This window comes from Acartia tonsa, chromosome 9 (assembly GCF_053477335.1).
Source record: "Acartia tonsa isolate MP-2025a chromosome 9, ASM5347733v1, whole genome shotgun sequence".
Taxonomy (NCBI): Eukaryota; Metazoa; Arthropoda; class Copepoda; order Calanoida; family Acartiidae; genus Acartia; species Acartia tonsa.
Window position 1 is genome coordinate 18345360 of NC_137268.1, and position 13025 is coordinate 18358384.

At 30.7% G+C, this 13025-nt stretch overlaps 1 protein-coding gene across 1 annotated transcript; it reads right to left on the bottom strand.

The window, feature by feature from the left end:
- Positions 1-7: 7 nt before the first annotated feature.
- Positions 8-8449, bottom strand: LOC145328380 (compound eye opsin BCRH2-like). The gene is made up of 12 exons (XM_080172013.1): positions 8351-8449; positions 7837-7910; positions 7067-7162; positions 6357-6434; positions 5422-5479; positions 4965-5095; positions 4332-4457; positions 3698-3784; positions 2454-2570; positions 1842-1968; positions 960-1055; positions 8-361 (listed from the first exon to the last, which is right to left on the bottom strand). The coding sequence occupies exons 1-12, from the start codon at positions 8409-8411 to the stop codon at positions 306-308; spliced, it is 1107 nt and encodes a 368-aa protein (XP_080028139.1). The 5' UTR covers positions 8412-8449; the 3' UTR covers positions 8-305.
- Between the last annotated feature and the right edge of the window lie 4576 nt (positions 8450-13025).

The following is a 13025-nucleotide window of genomic DNA, read 5'->3' on the forward strand; positions in this document are numbered from 1 at the left end:
AGAAACATTATTTGAATGCTCATATAATCATATTATTTATTTGTACTACATAATACATAACATAGACATATTTTTAAACTATAATTTTTAATACAATTACAATACAATGGTCAATAATAGCATTTAATATTTTGTACATTTTTAAATATTATATTGTACAATTTATTTAAGTGCTTATAATTGTATGTTTAATTGATTAGAGCAAAATCTTAAATCCATTAGCGGTCAGGTGAACATATTCAGAACGTTTAACTATATCTATCTTTATAAATAGATATACCTTACATTCATGTGATTGTAACTAATTAGGCAGGAGCAACTTCTGTTTTAGAATCTGCTGCACTTTTTTCTTCTTTTTTACCTATAAAAAATTCTCAAAGCTGACTAAAACTATTTTATCTCGTTTCTGATTAATCTGGTTAATTCTGGCCAACTAACTCTATGATTAGAATAGTTATTTATCGAATCGTATTGTAGACAACTTTCCGTGGATAGTCAAATGAAAAAGTTTAAGATTAGAACCAGTTTTGTTAGACCAGAGTGTCCGAATGCCCGTGCTAACAAAACTTGTATTATTTTTATGATTTTTATTTTAATATTTGTGGAAAATTGTCTGAAATATGATGATGTACATGATTTTTCAGTATGGCAGAGAATCGGTTCTAATCCAGCGGATATTAATCGGTTTCGAAGCCATACTGGAAAGATCCTTATGTCTCCTCTCATTTACCAATAAAACTAGTAAATATAACAGTACTTTTTAGAATGAATTAAGTAAAAAAGTGGAGATACATCCATTGTCATGTGTGACGTCATAAAAAGTACATCTAAAAAGAAAGGATGAGAGGAGAAGTGTGAAAGGAAACCTTTAAAAAAAGAGATGAATTTAGATGTATTTTTATGAAGTCTCACATGACACTTTATTGTTAGTACCTGCCAAAACATGACCTCTAGCTTACCTATTCCTAGACAAGGAAATGTTTGAGCTAATGCCTCTCTGTACATGGGATGTGAAGCTGCAAACACTAGAGGATTCATGGAGCTAGTTGTCTTAACTAAAATATTATAAAGCTGAATACCTTTTTTTTGTGTAGTAATTAATCTATTTTTAATCAAGGAGGGAGGTGACATTGGGCTGTTAAATACACTAGTTCCCAAATTTATATAACATTCTTATTCGTTGGCTCTAAAACTCTAGGGACTTAAATTGAATTTTGATTGGTTGGTTTATTAATTTGAGTGTCATTACACTAATTGTAATCTACAGACTTTGTGTATCATCATTGGTTATGTACATTAACTTATCAGCCATTGTCTTATCCCTTTAGAACCCTGATTTTAAATTCTTAACTTAAATAAAAAATTTAAAACCCAATGAAAAAGCTATTTATAATCTAGTTAGAGATATCTTTAGAAAGCTATTAGTAATGGAATCTTCGCCTGAATAATTAGATATCTATATTCAATGAAATCTGAAGAAATTATCCCTAATTACCATAAATTACAGACTGGCTAATAGAATTATAGAGCAGCTTTACAACTAACAAGAATAGATGTGCTGAATTTTAATTTCCAAAATGTACGCAGTTTCCGCGGTGTTTTCTCATCCTATCTCAATATTTAATACTATCTAAAAAAGCTTCAAACTTCCAAACTTTCAAAATTTTTAACGTATAAACGATTTATATACATTTAAAACTTTAATTTTCAAAATATTTTTTTTTTGAAGTTTGAAGCTTTTTTAGCTAGTAGTAAATATTGAGATAGTATGAGGAAACACCGCGGAAACTGCGTACACATTTGGGAATTAAAATTCAGCACATCCAAGAATATGTACTTACTCAAAAGAGAGGGAAGTCCCGCGACTAGTGGAGTCAATAGGTGATACTTTCTCAGAAGTCCCAAAAATACGACAAAAGCATAAGGTGCCCAGGTAAAGAACCACAGGCATACATGGGTTATGGCAACCTAAACATTAAAAATTAGGTCTTATGATTTGTTTATACAACGCTAATTTAATAATGAACTCTTTGTGGCTGGTTGCAAGTGTCCTTAACGTGGTTAAAAACAGTTTACGAAATTAATAGATTTCAGGTCAAAGCTTATTCTTATTTTTTTGCGGGGAGGGGGGCGATTGAAATGACTGACCGTCCCCTCATAGTTTTTACTTAGATGTTAGAGTAAAATAAATAGAGGGGAAGGGGGCTTATAATCTGAATGTTTCTACTCCGAGAACACTGTGCCACCTTTCAATTGGGTCATTGAAATTCAACCAACAGCGTCGGGAAAATTAACACAGCCAAGTAGGCACAAAAAGCAGAAAGCAATTTGCTAGCAGACGAAAATAGTTCACATCAGGGTGATTCAGGTAGATGCCTGGTTATACATTTTTATTTATAGATTTATTACATGGTCATAAAAAATTAACCTATATATCTTAAAAAATGTATTACCTTTGCTATTTTAACTTCTGTAGATTCATCATTAGTGGAAGTTTTAAGAGATTCTACACCCATTTTAGCCGCCTGAGATTTTAACTCTTTCTCATGGTTAACTACAGCTCGAACAATCTAGAACAATTCAAAATTTTCTTATTAAACAGTTATGTATCGCATTTTATTTTATAGGCAGCATTCCGCAGAATTATAAGATTTAAACGATTGTTTTGATAGAATCAAGAAGCCGATGACCCTGGCTAACAAAACTTTTAATACTTTTATGGTTTCTATTCAATATTCGTGGAAAATTGTCTGAAATTCAATGCTATACATAATTTTTCAGCATGACTTTTTTAGCAGATAGAAATCGGTTTCGTAGCCATACTGGAATAGTTATTTCTCGTATCGTATTATAAACGGCTTTCCGCGGATATAGAATATACAATTATAAGATTAAAACTAGTTTTTTTAGCCCCGGGGTGCCGGAGGCACCGTCTAAAAAAACTGGTTTTAATCTTATGATTGTACATTTCTATATTCGTAGAAAGCTGGATATAATAAGATGCTAGACATAGTTTTTTTCGTATGGATGAGAACCGGTTCCTATCCACCGGATTCGAATGAATACGAGAAACTACTTTATAGGTGTATGTGTGCGTCAGTATTTCTTTTGTTAAAGTAATCCTCATTTATAATTTATTTTGTATGCCCATAATCCAATTATGTTTTAATTCTTATATACGTCTGTTGGTCTGTCTGTCCGTCCAAATGTGATTTTTCTTTGAATATATCTAATAAATATCTACTTTATATCACAAAAGGATGGTCAGGTTCTAAATGATTGAGTTAGTTTTAGCTACTTCGTCTTCTGCATGGTAATAATTTGTGCCTGTTTAGTGTTTATGGGCCAACGCATTCCCCCTACTCTAACTATTAATGTCGGACATCTGACATAGCCACAGTAAAAACTATTTCAAAAGTCTTTAGTCTTGACTCGGTGTTTGGGCCGAGATTAGAACCTGTCAAATCCCCGACAACAAGAAGATGCGCTACGTGTTGAGCCATGGTCGCGGGTTGTACCCAGGAATAAGGTATAAACAACAAGCGAAATAAATCGAAATAATATTTGGGGGGCAAATGGAGAGGTCGTCAATTTTACGATGTGTTGCCCCCCAACGACAGCTGAAAAACGCGTATAGGTTTCGTGATTTTTTCCGAATTAATTTCGTTATTGGTATGATGAGCTGGGTTATACCTACCCTACTATAGAACCAAATGATGAGAACCAGAGGAAAACAGAAATGAGAAATCAAAGTACTGAGAACAAAACTTCTGCTATTCCAATCCTGAATTATACACATACAAACAAGAATAACGACATCAGTGAAAGCGAAGCTCTGAAATAAAACGATAGAACAAATATTACTCTTGTAGAGAGTCAAAGGTCAATTGTATATAAACCTGTTACAAAATTCCAAAGGATTCTGTTTAAGGACATTCATAAATTTACAGGACTTAATTATATGTTTTGTTTCAAATATTGTACCTTGTTGTTCTATAAACCCTTGTTTCAAAAATCAGCTGTATAAAAAAATTATACCATACTGAAATTGTTGTAAATATTAGAATAGTCAAATGACAGCACGGACAATGTAACGATTATGGAAATGCTATGCTATCTTAATCACATCTAAATGTTACAGGATTGATCATCCAAAGATTAAAATCGACAGGACAATTCTAACATGCCCAGATTAACTGATTAAATGAGTATGACTAAAAAAGAACAGTAAACTACATTACAGATTTTTCACATGATTGAAGTAAAAATAAACTTAAGGTAATTGAGAGACAGACTAACATAATATATCAGGATAAATTAAATAGACTTACAGGTAGAATATAATCATAACTGCATGTAATGAGAAGTCCTTCAGGTCCATAAGCACCCCAGCCAAAAAATGGAGGAATACTGGAGGCTGTAGCATAGATCCATAGTATTAAGCACATCAGTGTAGCCTAAAGTATTATAAAGTTATGTATGGCTATTAAGTATCGCAGCGATTCCTTTCCTATTATCCTATTATTATATAAAATAGTAGGCTTTTTTTTGTCTGTATCGAAGGATCTCGCTAACCAGTGAACCGATATTCTCCCCTAGAAATAAGTTAACACCCAACCATTATTTTATACTTTTTCTTTCTTTAAAACTTAAACTAATTAAATAACTCACCCTCCCCCCCACCTTAAGTGCCCCTAGATGCCTCTAGGGGGCGAAGTCGCAAGTTCTAGTTTTGATATTGAATTTTAAGCAGTGCAGCTACTTTATAAATTGGGTATGTTCAACCGTATGGAAGTCCAACACTGACATAAAATTTAAAAACTGAAACCTTACTATAAATATCACTAAATTAAACAAATGTCAATTTATGTTTTATTACAATGCATCTATCCTACCCCATAAAAACGATGTTATCTTGTTATGCTAAGCTCTCTATGGGTATAATTTGTCTTGTTAAAAATCACCTTGTTCTTGGACAGTCTTTTAGCCGCGAGTCCCCCAACGATAACATTGCATCTGTCATACCCAATCAAAACCATTGTCATGATACAAGTGGTTCCTGCAATCCCGCCAAAAAATGCAAACACTTTACATGCTGAAATAAAAGTGACATACAAGTAATAAAATGTTTTTGGGGTGAATTTGAAAAAAGTTTGTGTGCTTTTTATCAATTTGCTTATTAGATTTAAATTTATATTTATCGCGTCATATTATAGAAAGCTCTCCGCGGATATTAAAATGAAAAATTATAAGATTAAAACCAATTTTGTCAGATCTAAGGGGCCGAAAATCGGAGCTAAAAAACTGGTACGGATTTCATGATTTTAATTTTAATATTCGCGGAAAATTAGCGGTAATACGAAGCAAAACATGATTTTTCAGTTAGCTGAGAACCGGTTCTAATTCAAGTATGAAACTTACCAAAGGGTCCCCACATCCAAAATCTATCCTGGAAAATGTTAATTCCAACTGGCAGGCCCTAAAACACAGAATAGCGAAGACTATACCTTTTTTACTGCAAATTACGATATATTTTAGAGTTAGTATGTTTTTCAACCTATTCAAAAAAATACACTTTTCTAAGACATGAAGATATATTTCGATTTTAGCAATCATTTTCAATTCATTTTGTCTAAAAAAATATAGGTATGAGACATAATTACGATATAATCATAATCAAATAAAATACCCCTTCTGTAGATTTACTAGTTTGGAACCTACCAGTCAAGATTTTAAAAAAGTACCCAAAGTTTTTGGGCCAACGAATAAGATAGCGTGGTCATAGAACTTTGGTATCAGTGTATTTTACAGTCCAATGTCTCCTCCTTCCCAGGTAATTTCTGCATCAAGTAACAATTAAAGTCACTCTGGTAAATAAGTTTGTCTGTTTATTTTTTCTGTTTGCTGTTAAGTTTTAAATTCACGATAGCGGATATATTACTTGTTATAGTAACTATTTTATCATCTACTAATTACATTACATCCTCTAGGAGCTCTTGAGGAGAGAGGGGTGTGGAAGTCGAATACCCCCACTTTATTTTTTTCTAGATGTTCTTTCTCTTGGAAGGTTGGCGGTGCCCTCCCTTAATTACTTATGAACCTTTCTTAAAACACTGTAAAGGAGAACAATATCAAATCAGCAAGTAGCGAGATCATTCTGTACACAGACATACAGACACAGATAATGTTACTTTTATAAAGGGGTGTAAATTTAAATTGTTTTTTTTTATCCTTATTTAAAGGGGTATTAAGATATACTCTGCAGTGTGATTATACAGGTGTCATACTACATATATTTTTGAGACCCTTTTCAAAAATGTTTCAAAAACAGTTTAATTAATGAGTAAAGGACCTACATGAGTAACCATCATGAATAAATCAGCACAGGCCAAGTTGATAACAAATACATTAGAGCTTGTCTGCAGCTTTGGGGTCTAAATAAAAATTATATATTTACAATCATCTCTCTGAAACTTGACAATAATTGATAAAGGGGGTCATTTTTCGCGTATTTTACGTAAAGTTGTGATTTCCTGTTTATCAAAATTGCTTATTAAGTCAAAATGATGTTGATTTTACCAAATGTATATATATGAAATGGTCAAAACTAAGAACAGTTTGACTCAATAAGCGCATTTGACTAAATGCTATTACACAACTTTTTGAAAAATAAGCGAAAAAATTACCGTCTTTGTTGACATTTTCCTGTGATATTTACCTAATTTTTCAAATTTTTTCGGGTTGCATATATAAATATTGTCTGGGGGAAAGAGGTATAAATCAATCTATATTTGTTCATCCTTGTCGAAGTTTTGGGGTGCATAGATAAATGTATTAACATTTTGGTCACAAAAGCTTCTTTATAACTTACTTTGTCAGACCGTCTTGACTTTGACAGAAAATAAAGCTATATAATTCCAACATAAAATCTAGAGTGACGTTTTAAATATATTTTTATTAAGTTTTTTGTTGTTGTTGAAATTACATCTAATATGTTGAAAAAATGATACCTGGCGAAACCTTTATTATTATAAAGATTACTGCATTTGTGATAAAATTTGTTTACCTTACTAAAAATATAGATAACACATCCATTGCCAAGGATACTCAAAGTTAGAAGAAATATGAACGCTATCCCAACCAATAAATTTATTGTTGGATTCTAAAAGATTAAATAGTTATTTCTCGCATCGTATTTATAAACAGCTTTCTGCGGATATGAAATGTACAATTATAAGATTAAAATCAGTTATTTTAACCCCGAGATGCCGAAGGCACGGGCAAAAAAAAACTGGTTTTAATCTTTTGATTGTATATTTTTATATTCGTAGAAAACTGGATATAATACGAGGATAGATACAGTTTTTTCGTATGGATGAGAACCGGTTCCTATCCACAGGATAATAATCGGTTTCGAATGAATACGAGAAAATTATTTATAATTTTTTATAATAGGTTAAAGGACAACTAATTATTGACAAAGATAATCATGCCCACTGGAAGCACAGCAAAAAGAATCCAACTGTAAAAAAATAGTAAACAAGCTAGCTAGTCAGTTAAATTCATTTTAAAATTTAAATATCATAAAAATATGAGTATGTGTATGCATTGGTCTGTAGATGTGTGTATATTTGTACAAAATAATATTGTATTGTAATTTACAGAGAGCGATGTGCTTTATCACTTGAAATCTGGATTCTTCTAAGCAATGTTTTATATTTCTTCCAACAATTTGTCTATGGAATTTTATTCTTATTTCCTTCCCTATTTCTTTGGCGTTTAAGGCATGTTAGGAATTCAATAGCTATAGAATTGCTGCGCTCCTTACAACAATACCTGTGGTTCAAACTGTTTCCAGTGAGGATTAATTATATCATCCATTCCCTTCATAGTATCACCATGCTTCGCCCCTATGAAAAGAAGTATTTTTGTTTTTATGTGACAATCTCTATATCTATCTATCTATCTATTTGAATGACAAAGAAGTATTTAGGTTTCCTGGTATTTAACTTTCTAAATTCTTAAGATCTTTAAATAAAATGTAATTTAATTTTCATAACTAAAAATGATGAAATCATATTTTTTATATCCTCATAATAAAGTAACAGGATGCCTATTAGTTTGTTAGTACCAAAGGATCTCGCGAACCGCTGAACCTATTTGGTTCTACTTTACAGGGTAGCTTCTTAAAGGTCCTGGAAAGGTTTACAACGAAACAGCGTAAAGTGCCTCCAAAAAATGACTTCCTACAATAAAATAACCAATAGGAGGCCAGTATAAATAAATCAATTATAACAATTACAATGTATACTGGCCTATCATTGAATGACGTCATTTTTTTTATCTATACCTGGAGGATAATACAGGTTGAACCATTCATCCAGATATAGACCTTGGGGTGGCGGCCACATTTTATATCTGTATATACAAAATGGAAAACGCCATATTTTTCGTGAGAAGTTTTCTTGCATCTACTTTGGGGAGGATATGAAAACCTATCAAAAAATCTTTTGTGTTCTTTTTATCTCATAAGATATAATTAAAGTACGTTGAAATATGCATAAAAAAATAGTCTTTTACTACTATTATTAAAATGTTCGCTAAACCTATGAAAAAAATAAATTGTTTACATAAGTTGAATTCAATACAATTCAGTTGAAATTTTTTTTGGCACTTCGACCTAAAAATGTGTAAATATGCAGAATACTATTAAAAAGAAATTTTAATCAATATTTGTGTAAAGGCCAAGCTACAAAAGTCAGTATTGGAATAGACAAAATTGAACTTGACATTTCTTTATATATAAAATAATTTTGACAAATGTAAATTTAATCAAGAATTTTAATTAATTAGTGTCTTGTTGAATTTTGCATTAGAACCAAGGACATACTCGTCTGTATGACACAAATACATGAAACCTCTTTTATATGATACATATATCTTTTGTATACTTTTCAGCTTTCTTGGATGCTTTAAGTTTTATCGGATGTATATCTTTCTCACATATGAAATACATTAAAAATGGACGTACGCACTTATATCTGATAATTTATAATACCCTATTTTTACAGGAATCTTATGTCTTTTTTTGGTAGGGACATACACACCCTAAAAGCAAAGAGGCTTTACTTATTAAAGATAAAATAATTAATAAACAAATAAATCAGAATTGGTCTTTGTCATAGAATCTATTATAAGGCTTCAAGTTTATCAAGATATTTTGGTAAAGGTTGGAAAAATGATACTTATTTCAAAGTGTCAGGATGTTTCTTTGAAAGATCTCGCCCACTGCTGGAATATATGACTATTCTTGACATGGAAGGTCACAGGAAGAGTTTTCCTAATTTTCCAAAGTGAAATTGCCTCTAAACTTTAACTGTTTGCCTCAAGCGAGCTATCAACATGGATATTTCCTAGATAAAAAGCTGGAATGTCCTTGGATATGAACATTTATCGTGTAGTTGATTTCAATACTCAAATTTCAAACTTTTAACCCTTAACGGTCGGGGAGGTGGGGTGGGGTGGTTTGAATGTTACCAAAGTACTAATAATATTCTTTACTAGTACATCCAATTATGAAATTTAGATGTTCTAGTCAATTTTAGTTTCCAGGTATATTCCTGTAGGTCCTGATCCTCCAGGTCTCCAAATAATTTAAAAGGCTTCTGTGACTGCAAATTTTGACTTAAAGACTTCAAATTTTAAACTTAAGCTTTTCCAATAATCTGCAATGTTTTTTACGCCAACCGACGTTTGCGGTGGTTGGAAGCTTCAAAGTACTGCTGCCGCCGTCGAAATTTATGTTTTGATATTTCTAATATAAAATTTACATAAAGATAAACATTTTCTGAAATAATTTAAGCCGTTTAAAAATTTTAAGTAAAAAAGGGTCTAAAATCAAAGGTTGTTAAATAAAAGGGTAAATGAAGCGAAATTTGACTTTGACTCAATTCTAGTTCTAGTGAAATTTATTATCAAACAAGGGACATGCAAATTGTTTATTAGCCCCCTTGCTCTGATGGGAGCTGGTGGGGGGGGGGGGTGAGGGAAGAGGAGGGAGGCGTTCACCGATTAAGGTGCTAAAGGGGCCCGACTTTTAAGTTTTAAGAAAAAAACATCCAAGTAAGTGAATATAAAAGTACATTTTAATATATAATTTTGATATTTCATACTTGTTTTTTTTTATGTTTGGCTTCCTCCCGGAAGTAAAATTATTCATAAACGTCATTAAAACAAGGTAACAAAATCCTTAAAAGCGAATCTGAACAGAAAGACAAACGAACAATAACAATTGCAGAGTGTCAGAACTGAATAACCTGTATAGGTCTATATAAATTGTAAAAAAATTTATTGTAAAACTGCATATATATAGGTTTGGACTTGATTATAGAGATGCCTCGCTTATAACATTGTACTTTGTTGTCCAAGAAATCAGTATTTCAAAAATGAGACTTATAGGATAATTATATCACATAAAAATCAGCATATTATAAAAATTCAGGTATTGCGTTACTACGCTATAAAAAGCGTACCTAACTATTTCAGGAATCACCATTCCAAGTTTGAAATCGATAAAATGATTCTCACATGACTAATTGAATGAAAAATGCAAAAAAATATATACACGGTGATTCAGAAAAAACTGCGTTTTTCGTTTTTCTGACACAACAAGAAGGAATACAGAAAAAACAATTATATGTTCTTGTTCTCTGTAAAAAAGTACATCAAATTTATAAAAGGTGTTTTTCATTATCTCTAAAAATACGGCCTCTATGATAGGTACATAGTTTCCAAAAATGCTTTATGTGAAATATGTTGTCCAAGAAAAATTAAAAACTCTTCTATTATGTATAAAAAAATTGTAGAATTTCAATATTAGTTTTAAAAAAGGTCTAAGAAAAGTACCTTAATGAGTTTTAAAGGTGAAATGCTTTTTAGCTCCTCACAAAAGCATTTTTAAGAAAATGCAATTTGTCATTTTTTCACATTTCTTGATTGTGATTTATTTCCAGTAAAAGAATCTTCTTTAATAACGTCGGTTAAATAGTTAAAAGAAAAAAATCCTTTTCATTTGACAAAAAAATCTCTAAAGACAAAAAAGTTATTAAAGTTTCAACTTTAAAAAAAAGCATTTAATTACAAATTACGGATAAATTATGAGTTTATATCTTAATCTGTCAATCAAATTAAAGGATTATAGGAATAAATGAGGGGTGGGGTTGAACGAACATAAGCATTTTTTAAGGTTATGTTTATTAAGTATACAAAAAAAAAACTGAATATTTGTTTTCAATGAGGGAATTTTAGATAAAATTTCTAGTGTAATTGGTAGAAAATTTTATTGGCCGTGTTAAGATATTGTTTTCAAGTGAATAAATTTTTTAAAACCAACCTTAAGGCACAAAATTCTAACAGGAAAAAGCATCACATGCATCTTTTGAAATATTTATGCTCTAAAATGCACCGTTATTTTCAAAGATATTAAAAACACCTTTTCTAAGTTTAATGTATTTTTTAAAGAGAACAAGAACCTATAATTGTTTTTTTCCATATTCCTATTGGTTGTATCAGAAAATCGGAAAACTCAGTTTATTCTGAATCACTCTGTATAAGTACACATATGATTATAGAGTAGCTTAGCTTAACTATAATTATTGAATAATAATTCAATAGAAATATAAAGTTACCATAATTTTATTCATTTCTGTAATCTCCTTCTATTTTATAACTTTTATATTTACATGATTTATCTTATTTGTCAAAGTAATGACGTGTAGTAATAATAGGAATAAACAGCTAAATATTCTAATAAAGTGTATTAATTCAAAGACAGATTAAACATACAAATAGATATTAATAATATTACACTGTTAACACTTTTAGGTTCGTGCCGAATCGCAGAGCAAAGACTTGCTCCGAGAAAGGTGACACAAGAACTAAAAGTTAATATATAAAATACATACAATGCTCTCAAGGCAGGGAGAAAGGTACTTTACATCACATTTCTCCCCGGCTTTAATATGAACATAAATTTCGAAACTGTAACATTACATGTTGAATATAACAATATGTTTATTACATTTTATTTTATCAAATATTGTATAGGTAGCATTAAATGCTTATCAACTAAATAATGATTGATCTGTTATGACACCTGTCATAGATTTTTTTTTTTTTTTTTTTTAATTTTCTTTTCAGATCTTTTAACACTTCATATATATTTTTTTTTTTTTATTTGGTTTTTTAAAACTCTTTTATGTTTTTTTTATGTTCCTTTTTTTACTCTTTATGTGTTTTTTTTCTCTTTTATATATATTTTTTTATAAAACATTGATTAACATATAATCATCAGAGATGCATTGATATAAAAAACATTGGTTAACATATAACCATCAGAAATGCATTGATTAACACATAATCATTAGAGATGCATTGATATAAGAAAACATTGATAACATATAACCTTCAGAGACTACTACTGCCTCGACAAATACTTAAAACATTAATACATAAAAATAAAACTATGAATTAACACACATTAAAACTATAATTATTCTTGATCATAATATTCATTTTCTTTTGCCAGATTTTTCTTGATAATAGTAGTATCATTCATATCCATCAATCCATCATTTTCCATCAATCCATCAACATCTCACAAATGATATAACCATACCAACCATAGTAGTATCATTCATATCCATCAATCCATCATTATCCATCAATCCATCAACATCTCACAAATGATATAACCATACCAATGCTACAACACCACAAACGATATAACCATACCAGCCAGTTGACCTTAGCTTAGTTATAAACTTAGTTATAAACTGGTTTCCACTTAGCAACTGTGATTTTCTCAAACAACACAACAGCCATTCACCATTTATAAACTTATTTATAAACTGATTTCCACTTAGCAACTGTGATTTTCTCAAACAACACAACAGCCATTCACCTCCACCACAAGAAGCCTCCAACATCTTCAAAAAATTGGGATCGAATCCTTTCTAGCATCGACT

Excerpts from the sequence above, each read along its gene's own strand:
- LOC145328380 (XM_080172013.1), bottom strand. The coding sequence starts at position 8,411 with ATGTGGCCGCCACCCCAAGGTCTATATCTGGATGAATGGTTCAACCTG. Across the intron at positions 6,435-7,066 it reads TTATCTATATTTTTAGTAAG|ACCCCAAAGCTGCAGACAAG; the intron begins GTAAACAAATTT and ends ATTTTTATTTAG. Across the intron at positions 5,096-5,421 it reads TTGGATGTGGGGACCCTTTG|CATGTAAAGTGTTTGCATTT; the intron begins GTAAGTTTCATA and ends CTTTTATTTCAG.